Below are 26357 nucleotides of genomic sequence, written 5' to 3'. Positions count from 1 at the left end.
TTGAGGGACAGCACTCCATGTCAAACGTGGATAGAGATAGATAGAGAAATACAGCACAGAACAGGCCCTTCGGCCCACGATGTTGCGCCGAACTTTTGTCCTAGGTTAATCATAGAATTTTGGACAATTTGTCATGGCCAATCCACCCAACCTGCACATCTTTGGACTGTGGGAGGAAACCGGAGTACCCGGAGGAAACCCACGCAGTCACGGGGAGGATGTGCAGACTCCACACAGACAGTGACCCAAGTCGAAATCGAACTTGGGACCCTGGAGCTGTGAAGCAATTGTGCTATCCACAATGCTACCGTGCTGCCCTTAAGAAGTTAACCTACACTCCCTTATTCTACCCTAATCCAAGTACCTATCCAATGATGAGCAGGAATCTCTCCTGCTCTTACTTCTAGAGATGGAGGCATTTGAAAGGATTTTGCAGGTTGACACTCAACCTGTTTGGCCGCGTTATGGATGCATCTTCCTTGGCCATCAGGTCCTGGGGTGGGACTCTAACCCGGAGCTTCTAGCTCAGAGGCAGGGATGCTACCCACTGTGGCCCATGACCTCCTGACCCTTGAATCGTCTTGCCAATTTAATGCTCAGTGCATTAAAGCATAATTTGTGCGAGCCATCTGATTTATCTGACTTTGCCCCATCTCAGCTCATCTGTTGAAACTCTTTTTTTGTGCCCTTCTTACCCCCGGATTTGACTGGAAAGGATGTTTCCACTTGTAGGAAAAACTAGAACCAGAGGACACCGTCTCAGACTAAAGGGGCGATCCTTTAAAACAGAGATGAGGAGGAATTTCTTCAGCCGGAGGGTGGTGAATCTGTGGAACTCTTTGCCCCAGAAGGCTGTGGCGGCCAAATCACTGAGTGGCTTTAAGACAGAGCTAGATACGTTCTTGATTAATAAGGGGATCTGGGGAGAAGGCAGGAGAATGGGGATGAGAAAATATGATTGAATGGCGGAGCAGACTCGATGGGCCGAGTGGCCTAATTCTGCTCTCGTGTCTTATCCTGCTGGCCTCCCATATCCTACCCTCTGTAAACTTGAAGTCATCCTAAACTCTGCTGTCTGTGTCTTAACTCTCACTAAATCACATTGACACACAGCAAATACATAGGAGGAGAGATGGGCCATTCAGCCCCTTGGGCCGTTCTGTAATTTAGCTGAATCATGGCTGATCTTCTACCTTAATGCCATCTTCATGCACTATACCAGTATCTCTTGGGCTATCTAGAAATCTATTGACCTCTACTTAGAACATACTCAATGACTGAGCCCCCACAACCCTCTGGGTAGAGAATTTCAAAGATTCATCACCCTCTGAGTTAAGAAATTCGTCCTCATTTCAATCAGCAATGATCTACCATTGTATACATCTTGATAGGATAAGTGAACATAGTCATTCCAAAGAATAATTGCCCCCTTTTTCTTTTGTCCGTTCTATTGGATATTTCCAAAAGGTGTGCCGGTTAGGTGGATTAGCCATGCTAAATGTGCCCCTGAATGTCCAATGATGTGCAGGTTAGGTGGGATTGTGGGGATAGGGCAGGGGAGTGGGCCTAAGTAGGATGCACTTCGGAGGGTCGATATAGACTTGATGGGCCAAGTGGCCTCCTTCTGCAAGGTATGGATTCTAGTTACCAATTTTACCCACCTGGGCAGTAGGGTTCCCAACTGTGAATAAATGTATTCCAGGAGGTTATCACGTGACTTGCCAAAATTACAAACCCGGAGCAGACCCCAGTGTTTGCCAGGGTTCCTGACACAAACCCCCATATTTTTTTTTAATTTGTAAAACTGTGAGGAAAGGGTGTTTCACTCCAGGAGTGATCCACGCGAAAACAGGGATATGATATATCTAAACAAACTATTATTAACACAGTGTTATCATAAAGGAAATAGCTTACACTGAACAGTTAAATAATTCTTAATAGTTACTGCTAAGCAAAGCCCATCACAGGTCAAAAGCCACATATAAATAAAGGTAATAAACTGAGAGATATCTTGGAAAGACTGCTTGAAGAGCGAGATACTTCTGTCTGTGTCAGACTGTTGCTTAACCTCATTGCATTTGGCAAAAAGCTGCTGTTCAGCTCTCGGCCTCTGTAAGAACTGACCCCAAAACTCGCCACAGACCTGACCCCTCCCATTACTACATCAACTTTATCCCACTCAAATCCTATGACCTAGTTACTTAAGTTTAACACTAGGGTGCGATTTAATTAAATGGGAACAAAGTCCTACAATAAGCGTATTTAACTGCGTGTTTCGTGGCGCTCTCAGCACCGGTAAACACCCTGCTATTTAACGTACCCCCGGTTAAATAGGGGCCCCCAGAGAGGAACATGGGGCTGAGGCTGCACTTAGCCCCGTTTTCTGCACTATAGCGCTCCGCTCACTGGAACTCCTCGATATAGCGAGAGATCAGGACGCAAACCCTGACCCCCAAGCCCCAACACACTGAGAGGGGGGGGTGGGGGTCCCTGCTCTCCTCCTCTGCCCCCCCAACACCTGTGCAGGGAACCCCTGGCTTGATCATGGCTGTACAACAAAATGCCAGCTTGGCACCTTGGCAGAGCCAAATAATACCCTGGCAGTGCTCCTGACAGCGGCACTGAGGCTCTTTGTCAGGGCTGGCAGTTCCTGCCAGCGAGGAGCTGGAGAGTTACGCCCAATATCAGGCGAAATGTTAAGCAAGCCTGATCCCCAAGGAGATGCGGTAGACCCTCTGGCACTATTTTGAAGACGGGCAGGGTAATTATGTCTGGTACCAAGGACAATGTTTATCCCTCAATTAAAATACAAAAACAGATCATGTGTGTACTGTGTGGGAGCTTGCTGTGTGCAAATTAGCTGCCACTGTTCCTTCATCACAGCACTTTGTTGGTTATAAAATGCTCTGAGATGTCCTATGATGAGCACCATAAACTTTTTGGACCATATCCGTGAAGTTGCCATATGAATTACATTCTTTATATTTTCTATTATTCTCCACAGGAAACTCTACTGAATCCAATTGATCTATAGAAGAGGAAATGTCTTTTTTACTTAATTATTTCCCCAGTGGCATTTTGGAATACACATAGCAAAACACAACCTTTCATTATCTGAGGATAACAGAAATTGAATTCCTCCCAAGACGTTTTCCTATCTTGTTTCCTGTTCTGTTGAGTGATGTTCCAATTTCACACATCTCAACATATTTGGAGATGGTTTATTTTACACAAGGTATACATCTACTTTGAGACAAGTTGATGTTCTGGGTACTACTTATGGACTTGAATCAATGTGCAATTTCTCTTCAGCAATGATGCATTTTAAATTACATCCATTGCTAACGCAGATTCAGAACTATATTTCTCAGCATAGGAATTTTCCACATGGGTGGATTGAACGTGTTATGGTAAGCAAGTTACCCTGCTGCTTTTTTCCCATCTGTAAGGGTCCCCAGTCAGTTATTCTGCGGTGTGTAACTAGAATAATGTGATGGGTGGGGTGGTGGGGGAAGCAGTAAAGCAGAATCAAAGATTGTCAACACAGCAAAAGTATTCTGGGAAATCCCACCCATGAAATAAAATTTCAAACTCCACTCTGAAAGCTGGTGGCATTCTAATTCAATTAATAACATTTCCAATATAAAGCCAGTCTGTGGTGATGAGTATGACGACTATCTTTGATTGTTATAAAGACCTGTTGAGTTCACTGGTGTCGTTTAGGGAAGGAAATCTGCCGTCTTTACCCAGTCTGTCCTACATGTGACTCCTGACCCACGGCAATGTGGCTGACTCTTAACTGCCCTCTGAATGGCCTAGCAAATAACTCTGTTCAATTAGGGAAGGGTGCAATAAATGCTGGCCTTACCAGCAGTGCTCACATCCCATGTGTATTCATCATAGTTTAGGAGAATGCAAAGTGATCGCATTGAAACATGAGGGTTTGACAGGGTAGATGCTGATAGGATGATTAATCTAGAACTCAGAGCATGGGGTCTTCCATTTAAGATGGAGATGAGAAGGAATTTCTTCTCTCAGGTCATTAGTCTATTGAACTGTCTTCCATAGAGAGCATTGGAGGTTGTGTCATGGGTAGCATGGTGGTTAGCACAATGGCTTCACAGCTCCAGGGTCCCAGGTTCGATTCCCGGCTTGGTTCACTGTCTGTGTGGAGTCTGCACGTTCTCCCCGTGTGCGTGGGTTTCCTCCCACAGTCCAAAGTTGTGCAGGTTAGGTGGATTGGTCATGATAAAATGCCCTTAGTGTTCAAAATCGCCCTGAGTGTTGGGTGGGGTTACTGGGTTATGGGTATAGGGTGGAGATGTGGGCTTGGGTAGTGTGCTCTTTCTAAAAAGAGCCGGTGCAGACTCGATGGGCCGAATGGCTTCCTTCTGCACTGTAAATTCTATGATAATTGAATAGATTCAAGGCCTAGTTAGACAGATTTTAATTGACGAGGAGATTGTGGAGTTAAGGCCACATCAGATCAACAATGATCATATTCCTTGGAGGAGCAGACCCGAAGACTTGAGTGGCCTACTCCTATTCCTATTATAAACCTATATTCCTTTCCTCTGCTTCTTCCAAAGGTGACCTCTTGCCTTGACCTACAGGACTGCCAAGTGTTGATTTTTCTGTTAGACAGGGGTAACAAGTGTTACAGAACCAAGTTGGGCAGAAAGAGTTAGGATTCAGGTCAGCAGTGATCTAATAATTGAATGGTTGAACAATGCAGAGGGGAATGAATGGCCCACTCGCAGTTCTCTGATCTACAACCTGAGCCCCAAGTAGCAATTGCAAGGAGTGCCTCAAAGACCTTTGGACGTGGCCTTCAGGTGGACATGGAAGGCCCATGCCATGACGCTTTCAAAGATGAGCAAGGAATATTTTCCCAATATCCTGGCTGAAACTTATCCCTTAACCAAGACCAATTTAAAACAAAAAGATTATCTACTCCGTTTTCTCTTTGCTGTTTCTGGAACCTTTTTGTATCTAATTTTCCTGTTGCATTTCCTGACATCATAAGAATGATTCCACCTCAGAACACAACTGTGTTAAGAATTTAAGAGGTCCAGAACATAAGAGGATCTTCTGCATCTTTCCTCTCTCTCTCTCTCTCTCTCTCTCTCTCCTCTCCCCCCCCGGCGTCCCCCGTCCCTCCTGCCAGCCTTACTTCATTTGCCAATTCCAGGGACCCAAAACCATGTAGTAAGATGGCATGGTAGCACAGTGGTTAGCACAATTGCTTCCCAGCTCCAGGGTCCCAGATTTGATTCCCAGCTTGGGTCACTGTCTGTGCGGAGTCTGCACGTTCTCCCCGTGTCTGCATGGGTTTCCTCCGGGTGCTCTGGTTTACTCCCACAGTCCAAAGATGTGCAGGTTAGGTGGATTGACCATGATATATTACCCTTGCTGTCCAAAAAAGTTGGGTGGGGTTACGAGGCTAGGGTGGAGGCTTGGACTTAAGTGGGGTGCTCTTTCCAAGTGCTAGTGCAGACATGATGGGCCGAATAGCCTCCTTCTACACTAAATTTAAAAAAGAGACACAAGTAAAATCACTGAAGTCTCCATCAATAAACAATAAATCTTGTCGCAACAGTACTGCAGCTAAACAAAGCTGCTTACTTTTGTCACACAACACAAGGAAAAGTAAAATAACTGCTCCCAATGTGGTCTCCGAATAATAATAATTTATATTAGTGTCACAAGTAGACTTACATTAACATTGCAATGAAGTTACTGTGAAAATCCCCTCGTCACCACACTATGGCGGCTGTTCGCGTACACTGAACAAGAATTCAGAATGTCCAATTCACCTAACAGGCACATCTTTCAAGATTTGGGGGAGGAAACTGGAGCGCCCGGAGGAAACCAATGCAAACGCGAGGAGACTGCACAGACAGTGACCCAAGCTGGGAATCCAACCCGAGTCTCTTATCCCTGTGAAACAACAGTGCTAGCTACTGTGCCACCCTCTGCATTGGGGAAACAATGCAGACTGGGTGGCTGCTTTGCGGATTATCTTCGCTCAGCCACAGATGAGCACAATCCGAGAGCCACATCTTCGACCACACACTGGGCAGGTGTTTCTGTGGAATGATACGGCCTGAAGGGGGCCATTCGGCCCAACGTGACTGGGTTGGCTTTGAGGGAGCTATCCCGTTCATCCCACTCCCCAGACCTTTCCCCATAATCCTACAAATTGTCCCCTTCCGGATATTTACACTTTTGAAAGTTACTATTGAATCGGCTTCCACTACCCTTTCTGGCAGCAAACGCCAGATCACAACAACTCAGTGCATTTAAAAAAAAAAGTTTTCTCAGCTCGCCTCTGGTTATTTCAACAACAAAATAAACAATATACATGAATCTATTTAGTGCAAAAGCCGTCTTCCTCCCTTTCAGGTTCCACCTTTATTAACCCCCTACTCTAAGCTAAACTAACCCCTCCCCCTTCTGCTGACAATTAATTTTCCACAAAGAAGTCGACGCATGGTTGCCACATCCGGGTGAACCCTAACAGTGACCCTCTCAAGGCGAACTTGATTTGCTCCAAACAGAGAAAGCTGGAGATAGCCGGATCTCCGTCTTCGGGGCTTTGAGCCCCTCCAAGCTGATAATATCCGTCTCCGGGCTACCAGGGAAGCAAAGGCCAGAACGTCTGCCTCTTTCTCCTCCTGGATTCCCGGATCTTCCGACACCCTGGAAATCGCCACCTCTGGTGTCGATGCCACCCTTGTTTTTAACACCATGGACATGACATCTACAAACCCTGCCAGAATCCCCAAAGCTTTTGAGATGTCCAGAACATGTGGGTATGGTTCGCTGGCCCTCCCGCACACTTTGCACCTGTCCCCCACCCCAAAGAACCTGCTCATCCGGGCCACAGTCATGTGAGCCCGGTGAACGACCTTGAATTGTATCAGGCTGAGCCTGGCACATGTTGTGGATGCGTTGACTCTACTCAATGCGTCCGCCCTTAGACCATCCTCTATCTCTCCTCCCAGCTCCTCCTCCCACTTGCGCCTCAGCTCCCCAGCCTGCGTCTCCTCAGATCCCATAAGTTCCTTGTAAATGTCAGAGACCCTCCCTTCTCCCAGCCACAAATGACCCTGTCCTGTATCCCCCTTGGTGGTAGGAAGGGGAAGGTTGAAACCTGCCTGCGTAGGAAGTCCCGCACCTGCAGATACCTGAATTTGTTTCCCCTCGCCAATCCAAATTGCTCCTCCAGCTCCCTCAAGCTGGGAAAGCTCCCCTCTATAAACGTTATTAACACCCCTAAGCTGGTGCCTTTACATGATGCCGCCTCCATACACTCCAATGCCGACCCTCCACCCACTTCCTGATCATGGCTATATTCGCCGCCCAATAGTAGTTACTGAAGTTTGGCAGCACCAGCCCACCCTCTCCCCGGCTCTGCTCAAGCATCCCCCTCTACTCGCGGGGCCTTGCCCGCCCCTTACAAAGCCAGTGATAACATTGTTAACCCGTTTAAAAAAGGACCGCGGAATAAAGATGGGGAGACACTGGAACACAAACAGGAATCTCAGGAGGACTGTCATCTTCACTGTCTGCATCCTCCCAGCTAATGACAACGGGAGCGTGTCCCACTTCCGAAAATCGTCTTTCACTTGGTCTACTAGTCGGACCAGATTTAGCTTGTCCAGCCGTTCCCATTACCGCGCCACCTAGATGCCTAGATACCTAAAGCTTCCCCCTACCACTCTAAACGGCTGTTCCCCCAGTCGCCTCTCCTGTCCCCTCGCCTGGACCGCAAACATCTCACTTTTCCCCATATTTAGTTTATACCCCGAAAACCGGCCAAATTCCTTCAGAATCCTCATGATTTCTTCCATCCTCTCTGTTGGGTCCGATACATACAGGAGCAGGTCGTCTGTGTAAAGTGAGACTCTGTGCTCCAACCCCCCCCCTCCCCCCCAGCCCCTTGAGGCTCTCAGTGGAATTGCCAACAGCTCTATGGCTAACGCGAACAACAGTAGAGAGAGGGGCAACCCTGCCTCATCCCCGATGCAGCCTAAAATAGTCCGATGTTGTCCTATTTGTCCGTACGCTCGCCGCAAGAGCCTGATACACCAACCTGACCCAGTCAATAAAGCCCCACCCAAATCCGAACCGTCCCAGTTATCTCCCACAGATATTTCCATTCTACTCGATCAAAGGCCTTCTCTGCATCCACTTATGACCACGACCTCCACCCGCATTATGATCACGTTTATTGACTTCTTACATTGGCCACCAACTGCCTTCCCTTAACAAACCCCGTCTGATCCTCCCCAATAACGTCTGGAACACGATTCTCAATTCTAGAGGCCAAAACTTTGGCCAACAGTTTGGCGTCCACATTCAATAGGGATATTGGCCTGTGGGACCCACACAGCTCTGGGTTCTTGTCCTGCTTCAGGATCAGCGAGATCGTGGTCTGTGACGTCATCGGGGGAAGCACCCCTCTCTCCCTTGCCTCATTGAATGTCCTCATCAACAACGGCCCCAATATCCCAGAGAACTTTTTATAGAACTACACTGGGTACCCGTCCGGTCCCGGGGCTTTACCTGACTGCATGGCCTTCAGCCCCTCCGCTATCTCTTCCATCCCGATCGGGGCCCCCAGCCCTTCTACCAGCTCCCGTTATTTTGCCAATTATCTTAAATGTGTTGAGCTTTGGTTACGGATCCTTCCCGCAACTGGAAATAGTGGAAATGCCCCATTTGTGATTTACCAAACAAGAATGTGCCTTTTATTGGTAATGTTGACAATTAAAATGCTGTAAAAATGATCCCAAAATGGTGGTTATAAACATTGAAAAACAATCAAAATGCAAAGCAATGCAGAGGTCTAAAGAGCAAACCCAAAACTTCCAAAGACTAGTTCACCATTCATCATATCTGGAACTTCCCTGACAACCATTCAAAATAAATCTTACAGGCAAAAAAGCTTAATCCTACCGTGATTGCCAGGAACTTGGGCCAAAAATTATTTAAATATCGAATTGTTGACGGCTGAATTTGTCCAATTTAGTCTTTTCACTCTCTCTCTTCCCCCCAACCACCCCATAATCCTGCAAATGAAGTATCTTCAAATGTGTGTCCTTTTGCTGTCTATTTTGTCTTGATGGGTCTTGCTCTCCAAAAATAGCTCACTAGAAGATTGTAAATGTCACCACAGAGGTCCATGAGATGTTCTCCCCTTTGAGATCTGACTGGTGGTGATTAAACCTGAAGGTCACTACACCTCAGGTGAGGGGCAAGGTTGAGAAGGGCAAGGTCATGAATAACCTCAGCTGGTATGGGAATTGAACCCGCACTGTTGGCATCACTCCGCATCACAAACCAGCCGTCCAGCCTACTGAGTGAACCAAGATCAGGTGCTAAAGGATATAGGCGCAAATTGTGCCTGCTCACCCAACAACCTTATTCCCCTGCACCATTTGCCCAACTGACGATTAAATCGACCTTGACATACAAATCACAGTGCTATTTTTGAGGTTCCTGCTTTCTATGGGTTTGGCCAGTATGACCTTTTTTGGAATTGATGATGAACTTATGCTAATTGTTTTGGGAGAGTTTGCCTGTGTTAGGCTTGGATAAGTAACACTACAGAGGGGAGTAAATTTCCACTACTGTCAACCTGAGAGTTAAATGTTAACTGTGTAGGAGGTCAGAGTGCAGTGTGGTGTGGTTATTGGTGGACTGTTTGCCTCCACCACAAGTCAAAGTGGAAAGAATGCCGAGCAAGCCGGTGTGCATTACTGACTTTGAACAACATGCGAAAGATATTCTTCCCAAAGCGGTGTACGATTATTACCGTTCAGGAGCTGATGAACAGCAGACGTTAATGGACAATGTGACTGCTTTCTCAAGGTATTCTTGGAGACTTGACTTAATTTAGGACTCGTTCTGTGTACTTGTCAACATACCTTGAAAAAATATTCCTCTTATCAAACTGAAACAACTGACTGAAAAAATAAACATTAGGGGATAGCGAATGGGTAAAAATACTTTCATTTTGATTCTTATAGTCTGAGTAAACTGGCAACATGGATTTATTGTTTACAGATTTTCTGGGGATTTTAGGAATTGGCTTAAACCGATTGTTTTTATTAATTAGTAAGTGCATAATGTGAATTACATTTCTCGGTCTGCTGAATTAACCTGGCACAATCTGTTTAATGTAGGCAGTTTAGTGCTCTGGTGAAAGTGGCTGAAGCAATTTATGTGAAGATGTGTTGCAACTGTCACCAAGTTGTGTATTGCTGACCATTAGGTTCCAACAGTTTAACTTGACTTTCAGATAAAGTCTTCAAAGGGATTTCTGAGTTTGGTGGCTGAATGCTGCTCCTCATAAGCATCTGGCAATGAGTTAATGTTTCAATTAGGTTCATAAGTTTTGTTTTGCAAAATAAATAAAGGTTCTGAAATGTCTCGAGAACAAGAGCCCAAAGGTCTTCTCAATACCCCTTTTGCTCCTGAGTTTTCAAAAGCAAAATTGGTAAACCTGTTTCTTTTTTGTGTTTCTTTGTTTCAACCACTCCCACAAAAGAATTTAATTTAATTGGCTTACTGACAGATCTGGATTAAAACCGTCCAGAAATTCCTCCCCTCCCATATGTTCAATCCTGAGCTGGAGAGATTTGAAATGGAGACATCTCCTACGAATGTTGGGATGTTGCCAGGGGCTAGGGATTGCAATAGATGGGGTGGAGTTTTCTCAGTTCAATCACTCGCAGTTGGCCAGATACAATATGAAGGTGAATATTTATTTACAGGTCTTCAGACACTCACCAACACAGAAAAGGGAAATTAATACCTAATTCTTCCTTGAGCTGAACTTTAGACACAACTAGCCCCTCCCCCCCCCCAAGACAGCCTCCTCTCATTCACCTAGCAGCCTTCTTTTCCAGGAGAGCTCAGTACTCTTCTCTTCTTATATAGTCTGATCAGGCTGCATAGCTGATCCTCATTGCATCGATTCCTCGTCAGTCTGTCATGTGACTTTCGGTAGCCATCTTGGCAGAGAAAGCTTTTGTCCATAAACAGGGCCTGGTACTGTCCTTCCAGCACACAGCGCCTGGTGACACCAGAATGTGTTTGCTTGGGACAGTCTCACAACCCACAAACTCCCACATTTTGAAGGGGTCCTCATGACTTAGCGTTAATTCTCGCCATCCTCCTACAGGTGCTAATTCCCAGTCTTGACCTTGAGTCGTTGATTTGGTTGTCTTTCTGCCTTGAAACATGCTTTCTTACCAGCTACTGAACCAATGATCTTCTCACTTGTCTGTTTGGGATTCTGAAGTGTTCCTCCTGCTAGCTTAGCATCATCAGACATCATTAAGGCTGCTTATTGCCTTGAATGTTTTAGATACTTGGTACATAAATGATGCTCCAGTCTTCATGTAATCAAGAAAAAGATAACACTGTCACATCATTTATTCAGAGGAAGCTCCCAGCTCTGGACTTGAGATACAGAGGGTGGGAGTGTGTAAATACAAAGTGTGGGGGTTGGAGATACAGAGAGTGAGGGTGTAGATATACAAAGGGTGGGGGGTGGAGATAAAGAGGGCTGAGGTTGAGATACAGAGGGTGAGGTTGTGTAAATACAGACGGTAGGGGGATTGGAGATAAAAGGGTGAGATGGTGTTGATACAGAGAGTGGAGATACCGACGGTGGATGGCAATACGGGGGTGGCGGTGGAGATACAGATAGGGTGAAGCCACCCACCCAGGGGAGAAATGGCATACCTGATGCACTCCTTAAATACTACAGCTCCTTTAAACACAAGAACATGCGATAAGAGCAGGTGTGGACTACATGACTCAAGTGCTCCACCATTCAATATTATCATAGCAGAACTTGGGTTTCAATTCCATTTTCTCACCTGCTCGCCAAATTCCTTTATTCTTTGAGAGTACAAATGTCTGTATCCCAGCCTTAAAGATAAAGCCACCATAGTCCCAGATGATCATAGTTTTCCTCTTTGAGGGGGGAGAGCTGACCGGTGGTGATTTAACCTGAGGATCACCGCACCTCAGGCGAGGGCAAGGCTGAGAGGGCGAGGCCTTCATGAATAACCTCAGCCAGTACTGGAATTGAAACTGCGCTGCATGCCTTGCCCTGCATCACAAACCAGCTATCTAGCCAAGTAAGCTAATGTTTTCAACAGTGGAGCATCAATATCTCGAGGTATGAAAATTGCAAAGATTCACAAACCTTTTAAGGAAGAAATTTCTCCTCATCTCAGTTCTAAATGATCTACCCCTTTTGAGGCGACTGTGCCCCCCACCCACCCGTCCAGATTCCTCGACCAGCGGAAACAATCTCTCAGTGTCCACCCTATCGAGCCCCTTCAGAATCCTATATGTTTCAATAAGGTTGTCTCTCATTCTTCTGAATTCCAAAGAATATAATCCCAGTTTACTCAGCCTCTTAATACAGGCAATTCCCTCATCCCAGAGGCCAATTTAAGAACACATTCGCTGTACAGTCTCCAATGCAAATATATTTTTTCTTAAATGTGGAGACCAAAACTGCACACAGTATTCCAGATACTCACCAAAACCTTGTATAACTAGCGAGAAATTTTTGCTCCTGTGCTCTAATTCATTTGCAATAACGGCCAATGTGCCATTTGCCTTCCTAATGGATAGCTGCACCTGCATGCTAACCTTCTGCATTCCTTGTACAAGCGCACCCAAGTCTCTTTACACCTCTTTAAAGGTTGTTTGATTGTTGCTGGGCAAAAGACTTGAGTGTCAGTATAATGCCAGTGCTTCCATCTCGCTTGACCTTTACCAGGCCAGAGAATCAGGTGGGATGAGCCATTGCATATTGTCCTCGGGTGTGTGCTTCCCTGCAGATCGATTAGCCACTCTAAGACTGCCAACAACTGGAGAAATGTGGTGAAGCACTAATGCAGCAGCTACACTTCAATGTGATCCTCCATCCAACCTCAGTTTAAATGGCTAAGGATAGTCTCGGAATCAAGAAAGCTAACCTGGCATTCAACATGACCATGCCAGTTACATATAATGAACCTGTATTAAGAGGTACAGGTCCTACTTCAATCTCAAGGAGCACTCACTATCATCCAACAGTCAAACATAGTACAGTGCAGAAGGAGGTCATTCGGCCCATCGAGTCTGCACCGACCCACTTAAGCCCTCACTTGCACGCTATCCCTGTAACCCAATAACCCCTCCTGACACAAAGGGCAATTTATCAAGTCCAATCCACCTAACCTGTTGCGTCTTTGGACTTTGGAAGAAAACCGGAGCACCAGGAGGAAACCCACGCAGACGCGGGGAGAACGTGCAGACTCCGCACAGACAATGACCCAAGCCAGGATTCGAACCTGGGACCCTGGTGCTGTGAAGCCATAGTGCGAACCACTATGCTACCGTGCTGCCCAAACCTCCCTCTTGCAGTTAGTAAGCTGTTGAAACATGGATTTGGAATGTTAAATGCACAAAGATTTGAACTCAACACCATGCAGTATTTTTTTTTTATTGAGGTATTTGAACATTTTTATAAAAATGACATTAACATTGACATTGGCATGGTATAATAAACCTTTCCCCCCCATCCCAATCTTCACACACCCCAAACATAAAACAACAATCCGGCCCTCCCCCCCGGAATACTGCATCTGCTGACATTTTAATTTTCCCCGAGAAAGTCGACGAACGGCTGCCACCTCCGGGTGAACCCTAACATTGACCCTCTTAAGGCAAAATTAAATTTTCTCGAGACTGAGAAACCCAGCCATGTCACTGACCCAGGTCTCTACACTGGGGGGCTTCGAGTTCCTCCACATTAACAAGATCCGTCTCCGGGCTACCAGGGAGGCAAAGGCCAAGACGTCGGTCTCTTTCACCCCCTGAACTCCCGGCTCTTCCGACACTCCAAAGACCGCTACCTCCGGACTCGGCACCACTCATGTTTTTAGCACCGTGGACATTGCCTTAGCGAAACCCTGCCAAAACCCTTGAAGCTTCGGGCATGCCCAAAACATGTGGACATGATTTGCTGGGCTTTCCGCGCACCTCGCACACCTATTCTCTACCCCAAAAACTTACTAATCCTAGCCGCTATCATGTGTGCCGGTGATTACCTTAAAATGTATCAGGCTAAGCCTGGCACATGATGAGGAGGTATTAACCCTGTTTAGGGCGTGCGCCCATAGACCCGCCTCTATCTCTCCTCCTAGCTCACCCTACCATTTGCCCTTAAGCTCCTCCACTGGAGTTTCCTCCACCTCCAAAAGCTCCTGGTAAATATCTGAAACCTTCCCCTCTCCAACCCAGGTACTGGAGACCTATCCTGTATCCCTCGTGGCGGCAGCAGCGGAAAGACCGGAACCTGCTTTCTCAGGAAGTCTCGCAACTGCAAATACCTAAACCCATTCCCTGCTGGCAATTCAAATTTATCCTCCAAGGCTTTCAAGTTGGAAAAGCTCCCATCTATAAATAGATCACCCATCCTTCTAATTCCTGCCCTTCGCCATTTCCGGAATCCACCATCTAGCATACAAACCGATGATTATTATAAATCAGGATCCAAACCGATGCTCCCTCCACTCTCTTATATCTCCTCCATTGCCCCCAGATTCTCAGAGCTGCCACCACCACCGGACTTGTGGAGTATTGGGCCGGAGAGAACGGAAGAGGTGCCGTTATCAGTGCTCCCAAACTGGTGTCTTTGCATGACTCGACCTCCGCTCCCATGCTGACCCCTACCCTACTACCCACTTCCTAATCATGGCTCCATTAGCCGCCCAGTAGTAATTGCAAAAGTTCGGCAGGGGTGCAGTAATAATGGACTTGAGGGGGGCATGCGGGGTTGGGAGTGGAACTTATCCATTGCTTTCCTACCCTGATCAGGGTGAAAATAATATCAAGTAGAAGCAATGAGGACACCAATCCAAAGCTGCTCTCTGAATATGCAGATCAGGCTCCTATGATCTAAACAGGGACCTGGGCCATTCAAGGAAATCTTATACCTCTCCTGCCCTGGACGTAATCCCTCACACAACCATTATCCACCTGGAACACATAGTTTTGCATGTGTGCGGTCCCTTTAATCGACATTCAAGATTGATACTCCAGCACACTGTCAGTGATGTGTCTTTCAGAACAAAGAACAAAGAAAAGTACAGCACAGGAAGAGGCCCTTCACCCCTCCAAGCCTGTGCCGATCATGGTCCCCTAACTAAAAAAAACCTTCTGTCTTTACTCGGTCCATACCCCGCTGTTTCCTCCCTATTCGTGCATCCATCCAGATGCCTCTTAAATGTTGCTAATGTGCCTGCTTTTACCACATCCTCTGGCAGCGCGGGTTCCAGGCACCCACCACTCTGTGTGAAAAGTGTACCCCGCACATCTCCCTGAAACTTTCCCCCTCTTAACTTGAACCTGTGCCCACTCGTAATTGACACATTAAAAAAAAATCTTTATTAGTGTCACAAGTAGGCTTACATAAACACTGCAATTAGGTTACTGTGAAAATCCCCTAGTCGCCACACTCTGGCGCCTGTTTGGGTACACTGAGAGAGAATTCCGAATGTCCAATTCACCTAACAAGAACGTCTTTCGGGACTTTGTGGGAGGAAACCGGTGCACCTGGAGGAAACCCACGCAGACACGGGGAGAATGTGCGGACTTCATACAGACAGTGACCCAAGCCGGGAATTGAAACTGGGTCCCTGGCGCTGTGAAGCAACAGTGCTAACCACTGTGCTACCATGCCACCCACCCTTGGAAAAGGCCTCTGACTATCTACCCTGTCTATGCCTCTCATAATTGCGAAGACCTCTATCTGGTCTCCCCTCAGCCTCTACCTTTCCAGTGAAAACATTACTAGTTCATTCAACCTCTCCTCATAGCCAGCATCCTCGAGACCAGCAACATCCTGATCAACTTCTTTGCACTCTCTCCAAAGCATCCACATCCTTCTGATAATGTGGTGATCAGAACTACACGCAATACTCCAAAAGATGCCTAACCAAGGTTTTATGTAGCTGCAACATGATTTCCCAACTCTTGTACTCAATGCCCCGGCTAATGAAGGCAAGCATGCCATATACCTTCTTAATTGCCTTGGCCATCTGTGTTGCCACTTTTAGGGAACTGTGGACCTGCACGCCCAAATCCCTCTGTATCCGAAGTAACCTGGGATAGACCCCATCCGGCCCTGGGACTTGTCTACCTTAATGCAATTTAGGATACTCAACACTTGTTTCTTTGGTATATTGCCGTTCTCAAGAGCGCTCACACGCCTATCCCTGACCTCAACATGCGTCAGGTCCTCCTCTCTGGTGAGTACCATTACAAAGTACTGTGGCTTCACAGCGTCAGGGTCCCAGGTTCGATTCCCGGCTTGGGTCACTGTCTGTGTAGAGTCTGCACGTTCTCCCCATGTCTGCGTTGGTTTCCTCCGGGTGCTCCAGTTTCCTCCCACTAAACCCGAAAGAGGTGCTGTTAGGTAATTTGGACATTCTGAATTCTCTCTCTGTACACCAGAACAGACTCCGACATGTGGTGGGCAGGGACTTTTCACAGTAACTTCATTGCAATATAAGCCTACTTGTGACTAAACATTATTAAAAAAAGTACTCATGAAGGATTTCACCTACTTCCTGTTGTTCCACGCATAACCTCCCTCCATTGTCCTTGATTGGGCCAACTCTTTCTCTTGCTACCTTCTTGCTGCTGATATATGCAGAAAAAGCTTTGGGATTCTCCTTGACTGTGTTTGCTGAAGACATTTCATGGCCTCGTTTTGCCCTCCTAATTCCATGTTTTAGTTCCTTCCTACTTTCACTATACTCCTCAAGGGCTTTGTCAGTTTTAGATGCCTAGACCTATCATATGCTTCCTTTTTCCTTTTGACGAAGCTTACAATTTCTCTTGCTATCCATGGTTCCCAAACCTTGTCATTTTTTGTAGGGACATGCCTGTCCTGCACTTCAATGAACTGGCCTTTAAAAGCCTCCCACATGTCAGACGTAGATTTGCCCTCAAATAAAAAAATAGCCGCTCCCAATCCACATTCCCCAGTTCCTGTCTAATTTGGATGTAATTAGCGCTCGCCCAATTAATCTCCCTCACCCGCGGGCCACTCTTATCCATATCCTTGACTACCTGAAATCTTATGGAATTATGGTCGCTAAGCCCAAAATGCTCCCTTACTGAAACATTAATCACCTGGCCTTGCTCATTCCCCAATACCAAGTCTAGTATGGCCCCCTCCCTGGTTGGATTGTCAACATACTGGGCTGCATTCTCCTCAGCTCCGCACCAAAATCACATTTGGCTGGGGGGGGGGGGGGGGGGGGGGGGGAATCAACTTTCACGCCGAAATCGGGCCCAGTGCCTGTCGGCGATTCTCCGGGACCCTAGAATCGGTATGTACACGGAGTACTCCGCGCGGCTGGAGGGCCATTGCCAGAGGCCAACCCAGCGATTCTCCGCTCCCAGCCGTCCGAGTTCCATACGGCGTGGTTCTAACCACCATTTGCCATTCTATTGCCATTCGGGAACCTCATGTGCCGGCTGCAGACTCAGTCCGCGGCTGCCCTGGTGGGGGGGGGCGGGGGGATCGGGCACCGGGGTATGAGCCTTACTGGTGGCCAGGGGATAGATCGGGCCAAATGGACCTGTGGCGCGCGGTTGATCGTGGAGGCCTACATTTTGGAGCTGCCTCCGTGGTCAGAGTCCGCCACAGCCCTCAATGCGGCCGCTGGAGGCCGCCACCGTGCGCATGCGCGGACTCCAGTGTGGGGGCCCGTATCCGAAGCCAAAGCTGCGTGAATCACTCTGGGTCCCTGCTAGCTTCATGCAGGTGAGTGAATTGACTAATCTTTTTTACTGGAAACTTGAGAGTGAAACGCCAGCGTTTTTACGCCGGCGTGGAACGTAGTCCCATTTTGGGAGAATCCAGCCCACTGTATCAAAAAGCCTTCCTTCACACATCGGCGCTGTGCGCGCCAGGAAACATGCAGCTAAATCCGCTCACTATGGGACTTTGTTCCCATTTAGTTAAATCGCACCCTTAGTGTTGATGCTCAAAGAGACTTGAATGTGCTTTACAAGGAATGCAGAAATTTATTATGCAGGCGAAACAAGCAAGTAGGAAGGCAAATGGTATGTTGGCCTTTATAGCAAATGGATTAGTGTACGGGAATAAAGACGTCTTGCTACAGTTGTACAGTGTTTTGGTGAGACCACATCTGGAATACTGTGTGCAGATTTAATCTCTATATTTAAGATATACTTGTGATTGAGGCAGGACAGCAAAGTTTCATCAAATTGGCCCGTTGGATGAGGGGGTTGTATGATGAGAAATTGAGTAAATTGGGTTTATATTCTCTGGAGGATGGAAGAATGAGAGACAACCTCATTGAAACATCGATGGTACTGAAGGGGTCTGATAGAGTGGGCACTGAGAGATTGGTTCCGCTGGTTGTGGAACCTAAACCACCGGGAGGGACACAGTCTCCAGATAAGGGGGTCAATCATTTAGTACTGAGATTAGGAGAAACTTCATCACTGAAGGGGTTGTGAATCTTTGGAACTTTCTATCCCAGAGAGATGTCATGCTCCATCTTTAAATACATTTAAGGCTGGGGTAGAAAAATGTTTGGTCTCTCAGGGAACTCAGGAATATCGGGCTGGATTCTCTGTTTCAGCGGCTAACTGCCGGCGCCAGCGGAGCATGTGTGGTCTTTTACAACCAAAAAACCTGTGTGAAACTATCACCAATTCTGGGGCTAGCACCGGCACCGAGTGAAACTCCCAGCTCCCGCGCTGAAAATGGCCGGGTCCCTGGCAGTGCATGCGCGCGGCTGATGACCTGCACCGGTCGCACCGTACAACATGGCGCCGGCCATGCACGGTCCCGACCCTCCATCAGCGACCCCACAGCCCATCCCATGGCCACCCCCCACCAGTCCCCCCAGCCCTCGATGAAGCCCCCACGCCCAGTGGCATAGATCCCGGCCGAGTGTGGAGGCGCTGGACACAGCCCGTAGCCACCATGCCGGGCTCCCGCATGGCTGAGACCACACGTGTCCCGAGCCGTCAGGTTCTCGGCCCATCAGGGGTGGAGCATCACGGGAGGGACTGCCGAAGACGCACCAATGGCATTGCAATGGGCAAGACGTGATGGCACCATTTCAGAGGGACCGGAGCATGGCTGACCGGTGTCAAACCGGCGCCGGCCCCGATTTCGACGTCTGAGTTGGTTCTCCGCCTGATGAGCGATTATGATGTTGGCGTCAGGCAATGGAGAACCCTGCCCATGGAGTTTCAAAGAGGAAAATGAAGCCCAAAACCATTCCAGATTGTTTTGAATGGCAGAGCCAGCTCGCTGGGCCTTGTGGTCTATTGGGCGTCGCTTGTTGGGCCAGCATTCGTGCTCATCTCCAGTTGCAGTTGAACTTAGTGTCTTGCTGGGCCATTTCAGAGGGCAGTTAAGAGTCAACCTCCTTGCTGTGGGTCTGAAGTCACATGAGGATGTCAGAGTTAATTTCCTAAAGGGCATCACTGAACCCGTGCATTCTAAAAATAAGATTTAACAACAGCTTCATTATCACCATCACTAGAGCTAGCTTCTAGCCCAGGTTTATTAATTGAATTTGAATTTCACCAGCTAGTGTTGTGGGATTTGAACCCATGTCCCCAGAGCATGAGCGGGTCAGGGACATTATCACTAGGTCACCATCTCCCCTTAAAAATCCACAGGCCGAAATACTAAGGTTGGATCGCCCGCTGGTAATGCGGAGTATATCCACTTTAATTCTGAACACCCCTCATATGGAATAGAAGAGAAAATACTTTCGGTCCCATCCAAGAGGAAGTGCTTCAATTTTCAGGTCAACATGGAGGCTTGAAGTGTTTATCTGAGTTTTAACAATGGGTTTTCTAAGGCAGCGGTCCCAACTCCAACAGTTTACCTTTCATCTCAAAAGCAGTCGGCATCCTCCACCCTCTCGAATTCCAAGCCCCTATTACTTCTTCTTTTCTGATGTGGACTTAAATGGCAAGACAAGCATCTATTGCTCATCCCTATGTGTCCTTAGGTGGTGGTGAACCACCTTCATGACTACAACTGACCGGTATCTCAGCCGTTTCAGAGGGCAGATAAGAGTCAACCATTTTCCTGAGGATCTGGAGTCACATCTAGACCAGGCCAGCAGATCTCCTTCCCTAAGGAACATTCATCAACCAGGAATCTGGTACTTACATGGTTAACTTTACTGATACAAGCTTCTTCTGGCAGATTTACCGAATTAATTCTTTCTTCAGCAGCCATGATGGGCTCTTAACTCATTTCAACTGGTCTCATTGCTACCTGAACGAACTGCAGATTTCAGTTTTCTTTCATTCATCCTGAGGAAACACATTGGCAATGTTCCACAGTAGGAATCATCAAACTAAGCCTGCCTCTGCTCACCCCCTGGCATAGCAAGTTAGCACATCCTGGACCACACTTGTAGCCCATTTCTAACTCTCCTGTATGTCTTATTAGATGGAGACTGTGCCCACGAGTGCTCAGGGATGTTTCAAAAATGGACTTGTCTACAACTGTGTTGGGACAGAGAATTAATATGCCCATTTGCGTTTCTGCAACGGCTATGCAAAGGATGGCGCACCCAGAGGGCGAAGTGGCAACAATAAAAGGTAATTGATGTTGTTCCCAGTAAAGATTTTTTCAAAGCCACTTACGCTGACTTGCATTAATTACATCATTACATAACCATTTTCCTTCTCGCACTTTCAATTATCTAACCAATAAAGTGTTGAACACCAGGGTTCGGCTTGGTTGTCATGGATTTTGTTTCAGTCCAGTTCACTTGCATCGCCCAAACATGCACGAAACGATTGCCGAATTTCTGGCACAATTTACGTCCAGTGCAAATTGGGTTTCCGGCAACCTTTGCACTAGTTTAAAAAACATTGTGCCCATAAGCCAATCCTGCTCATAGAATTGGCTGCACCAGCCAAATTAAATTAATCACAAGGTGAACTTCTACCGATTAATAAGACAAGCACAAAAGAGTTAGGAGCAAGAATAGGCCAAACAGTTCCTCAAATCTGCTCAGCTATTCAATAAGATGATGGCTGACCTGATCTTGGCCTTAACCCCACGTCCCTGCCTCATAACGCTCAAATCTCCTATGGTTTAAAAATCTATCTCAGTCTTGAACTGATTGACTGCCTCAGTCTCCATAGCTCTCTCTTAGGCAGAAAATTCCAAAGGTTCATGACCTCTGAGAGAAGAATTCCCCCTCATCTTCATATTAAATGGGCCTTTGAGGACATTCATAAAGGTAAGCCTTTTTGTATGCCAAAATGCTCTCAGGCACTTTTTGCTTTTTTATATTAGATTTTATTTCAATTTATGAAGGAACTGATCAACGTGTACTAATGAAACTAGTAAATGGTTCTGTATAGTTTTTAAAAAAAAATCATTTCCACTCATTGAAAATTAGATTACACACAGCTGCTAAACTGGACACCCCGATTAAGAATGTGTGTGTTTTGGGACAACCCAATTTTCAAAACTGCACCAGGTGACTTTGGTATTTTGGCTGAGGTCGAACATAAGATCATGTGTGAGATCAAAGGTGATGCCTGTGATTGTCAGCTTGGATCTGGTATATCTGGGGATCATGAATTGGATTCAATTTTAATTGGTTTATGGAGCAAGCAAGGAGATGGATTAAGGGCTTGCCCCATCCATTCTGTGCATTGGCTTTGTAACTCTGAGAAAGGAATACATTTTCAAAAAAAACATTTTAATGCAACAAAATACACAAAAGATCAAACTCTAAAACATTGCGCTGATATATGTCAAGTGTAATAATGGGGCGTAACTTCTGAGATCAGGAGTGCTGGATTGTGGGGGTACAACAAAGATGCGCTGGGGAATTCCCTGTGGACATATCAGGTACAGTTTACACAGCTATTACCCGGACGTGCAATTTTCCTCTGGGCAATTGCCCTGTACTGGGAACCATTCGTAAAAGTGATTTAAATTGCAAACTTCAGCCGGTTCCAACTGGGTTACACCAAAAGTTATCCAAAATTAAAACCGCTTCTGACTTCTGGGTAACTATTACACAGACCCACACACAACCCCAATGCCATTCATAGGACTGCCACATCCCCTGGGGTCTCCAGGCCCAGCCTAACTACAGCCCCTGAGGTCTGATCTCCCACACCATCCCTCAAGGCAAACCGCCAACCCAACCCAACATTCCCCCTGAATCTGAACCAAGCCCTCCGTGAGGCCTGAGACCTGAACCCTCCCCCCCCCCCCCCAACTCCCCACAGCTCTCCGAAGCCCAATCTAACCCAAAATCCCCCACAACCCCAACACCGATACCTGATCGGCTGGCCTTCCAAGGCCCAATCCGACACCTCCCTGCCCAAGACCTGACCCCCCAACACCCTGTCCAAAGCCTGATTCCCTTCCCTCATGAGGCTGACCCTTCCCCTCCCCACTGAGACCCAAACACCACCTCGCACAAGGCCTAATCTGCCCTCCCCCCAACCCCAATGAGGCCCAACCACACTGTCGTTGAAAATCCGACAAACCAGCAAAAGATCTGTTGTCTTTGGGTGGGAATTTCCCATCCTGCAGCAGGCTCACAGTGTTTGTGTAAGTTTCTGTTTGTTCAACCTTTCCTCCTTCTCCTGCAGGTCTTTCACAAGTCATTGTTCCTCTTCATTTGACTTTTTAACCCATTTGAGGTCAGGGTTGTTTAGTTTATTGATTACGGTTACATTTTCCTCCTGTGAACTCTTGTTCAAAGAAGTTCTGCTGACTCACATATTGGACATCATCCTCCAATCTATGTGCTTTGGATTTCCTCTCATTACTTTGAATTTAATCCTTCTAAGGTTAAATACTTAATTCCCTGGGGAAAGTTTGACTTTAGATGTTGCTGATTCAACCACCCCCATACACTTAACTCTGAATTTCAATTCCATTGACTTCAGTAGAAACAGAAACCAGCAGAGGGGTTTAATTAATATTGGCTCTCGCACGAGTGACTAAAGTCAGACTTAAGAATGAATTGGGATCAAGGGGTTGTCTCATGAGGAAAGGTTGAAGAGTTTGGGCTCTATCCTCATTGGAGTTTAAAAGAAAGAGAAGCAATTTTATTATGACATATGCAATTCTGAGGGGGCTCGACAGGGCAGGTGCTGAGAGGATGTTTCTCTTGGGAATCTAGAAATACGGGCCATAAAACCTCAAGACATTGGAGCAGAATTAGGCCACTCGACCCATCGAGTCTGTTCTGCCATTCAATCATGGCTGATATTTTTCTTATCCCATTCTCCTGCCTTCTCCCCATAATCCCTGATCCCCTTATTAATCAAGAATCTATCTAACTCTGTCTTAAAGCCACTCAGTGATTTGACCTCCACAGCCTTATAAGAACATAAGAACTAGGAGCAAGAGTAGGCCATCTGGCCCCTCGAACCTGCTCCGCCATCCAATGAGATCATGGCTGATCTTTTGTGGACTCAGCTTCACTTTCTGACCATAATCCTTAATCCCTTTATTCTTCAAAAAACTATATATTTCTTCGTAAAAACATTTAATGAAGGAGCCTCAACTGCTTCACTGGGCAAGGAATTCCATACATTCACAACCCTTTGGGTGAAGAAGTTCCTCCTAAACTCAGTCCTAAATCTACTTTCCCTTATTTTGAGGCTATGCCCCCTGGTTCTGCTTTCATCCGCCTGTGGAAACAACCTGCCCACATCTATCCTATCTATTCCCTTCATAGTTTTATATGTTTCTATAAGATCCCTCAGATCCCAAATTCTAAATTCTAAACGATTCTAAATTCCAACGAGTACAGTCCCAGTCTATTCAACCTCTCCTCGTAATCCAACCCCATTCAGCTCTGGGATTAACCTAGTGAATCTCCTATGCACACCCTCCAGCGCCAGGACGTCCTTTCTCAGGTAAGGAGACCAAAACTGAACACAATACTCCAGGTGTGGCATCACTAACCCTTTATACAATTGCAGCATAACCTCCCTAGTCTTAAACTCCATCCCTCTAGCAATGAAGGACAAAATTCCATTTGCCTTCTTAATCACCTGTTGCACCTGGAAACCAACTTTTTGCGACTTATGTGGCAAAGAGTTCCACGGATTCACCACTCTCTGGCTGAAGAAATTCCTCCTCATCTCTGTTTTGAAGGATTGTCTCTTTAGTCTGAGTTGTGTCCTCTGGTTCTAATTTTTCTTACAAGTGATAACATCCGCTCCACATCCACTCTATCCAGGCCTCGCAGTATCTTGTAAGTTTAAATAAGATCCCCCCTCATCCTCCTAAACTCCGACAAGTACAGGCCAAGAGTCCTCAACCATTCCTGAAATGACAAGCTCTTCATTCCAGGAATCATTCCAGGGCCACAGTTTGAAATGAGCGGTCTCCTATTAGGACGGATATGAGGAGAAATTTCTTCTCTCAGAGGGTCGTTAATGTTTACAATTCTCTTTCAACACGGAGGCCGGGTCATTGAATATATTCAAGGCTGAGTTAGACAAAGTTTTGATTGATAAGGAAGTCAAGGGTTATGGGAGGCAGATAAGGAAGTGCGTTGAGGAGACAATCAGGTCAGCCATGAATGGCAGATCAGGCTTTCATGGGCAAATGGCCTATTTCTATTCCTCATTATTTTATCCCCCCCTTTCATAAATTTGAATTGTATGTTATATTAAACTTCACTGTCGCCGGGTCAAGGTCCTGGAGTTCCTGGAAAGCAGCAAGCCTGAGGAATGGGAGAAATTTAAAATTCAACAGAGGAGGACAAAGGGTTTAATTTGGAAGGGGAAAATAGAATACAAGAGAAAACAAAAACTGATTGCAAAAGCTGCTATAGATATGTGAAGAGAAACAGACTGGTGAAGACAAATGTGGGTTACAGTTAGAATCAGGTGACTTTATAATGGCAACAAAGAGATGTCAAAATGGTTGAACAATTACTTAGGATCTCTCTTCACTAAGGAGGACACAAATAACCTTTTGGAAATACTAGGGGACTAGAATGTAGGAGGAACTGAAGGAAATCCTTATTAGTCAGGAAATTGTGATGGGAAAATTGATGGGATTAAAACCAGAGTACTTAAGGAAGTGGCTGTAGAAATAGTGGGTGCATTGGTGATCATTTTCCAGCATTCTATAGACTCTGGAAGAGTTCCACTGGATTTGAGGGTAGCTAATATAACCCCACTTTTTAAAAAAGGAGGGAGAGAGAAAACGGGGAATTATAGACCGGTTAGCCTGTCGTAGGTGGTGGGGAAAATGCTGGAGTCAATTATTAAGGATGAAATAACTGAGCAATTGGAAAGGGCGGACAGGGTCAATCCGAGTCAGCATGGATTCACTGAAGATAAATGTTTGACAAATCTTCTAGAATTTTTTGAGGATGTGACCAGTAGAGTGGACAAGGGTGAAGCAGTGGATGTTGTGTATCTGGACTTTCAAAAGGCTTTTGACAAGGTCCTACACAAGAGATTAGTGACAAAAATTAAAGCTCATGGTATTGGGCGTATTGTATTGATGTGGATAGAGGACTGGTTGGCAGACAGGAAGCAGAGAGTGGGTTTAACCGGGTCCTTATCAGAGTGGCAGGCAGTGATTTGTGGGGTACTGCAGGGTTCAGTGCTGGAAACCCAGATGTTCGCAATATACATTAATGATTCAGGCGAAAGAATTACATGCAATATCTCTAAATTTGCAGATGTCACCAAGCTAGGTGGCAGTGTGTGCTGTGAGGAGGATGCAAAGAGGCTGCAGGGTGACTTGGACAGGCTGGCTGAGTGGGCAAATACTTGGCAAATGGAATATAATGTGGGTAAATGTGAGGTTATCCACTTTGGTGGCAAAAACTGGAAGGCAGATTATTATCTGAATAATGGCAGTTTTGGGAAAGGGGAAGTGCAACGCCACCTGGGTGTCATGGTGAAACAGTCACTTAAGGTTGGCATGCAGGGTACAGCAGGTGGTGAGGAAAGCTAATGGCATGCTGGCCGTCATTGCGTGAGGATTTGAGTACAGGAGTAGGGATGTCTTGCTGCAGTAATACAGGGCCTTGGTGAGGCCACACCTTAAGTATTGTGTGCAGTTTTGGTCTCCTAGTTTGAGGAAGGACATTCTTGTTCCAATTAAGGGGCAATTTAGCGTGGCCAATCCAACTACCCCGCACATCACGCAAACACGGGGAAAATGTGCAAACACCACACAGACAGTGACCCGGGGCTAGTATCGAACGTGTATCCTCAGCACCATAGGCAGCAGTGCTAACCACTGC

General features: G+C 46.5%; 1 protein-coding gene across 1 annotated transcript in view; it reads left to right on the top strand.

Annotated features, from left to right (window-relative positions):
• The first annotated feature begins 9660 nt into the window (after positions 1-9660).
• hao1 (hydroxyacid oxidase (glycolate oxidase) 1) overlaps positions 9661-26357 on the top strand; it is a 57189-nt gene continuing 40492 nt past the window's right edge. The window contains exons 1-2 of the mRNA XM_038806338.1: positions 9661-9879; positions 20546-20697. Coding sequence (XP_038662266.1) covers positions 9743-9879; positions 20546-20697 — 289 coding nt within the window. The 5' untranslated portion in view covers positions 9661-9742. The remainder of the gene's footprint in view (positions 9880-20545; positions 20698-26357) is intronic.

This window comes from Scyliorhinus canicula, chromosome 1 (genome assembly GCF_902713615.1).
Source record: "Scyliorhinus canicula chromosome 1, sScyCan1.1, whole genome shotgun sequence".
In the NCBI taxonomy this organism is placed as follows: domain Eukaryota; kingdom Metazoa; phylum Chordata; class Chondrichthyes; order Carcharhiniformes; family Scyliorhinidae; genus Scyliorhinus; species Scyliorhinus canicula.
This window is presented reverse-complemented; position numbering and strand designations above follow the sequence as displayed.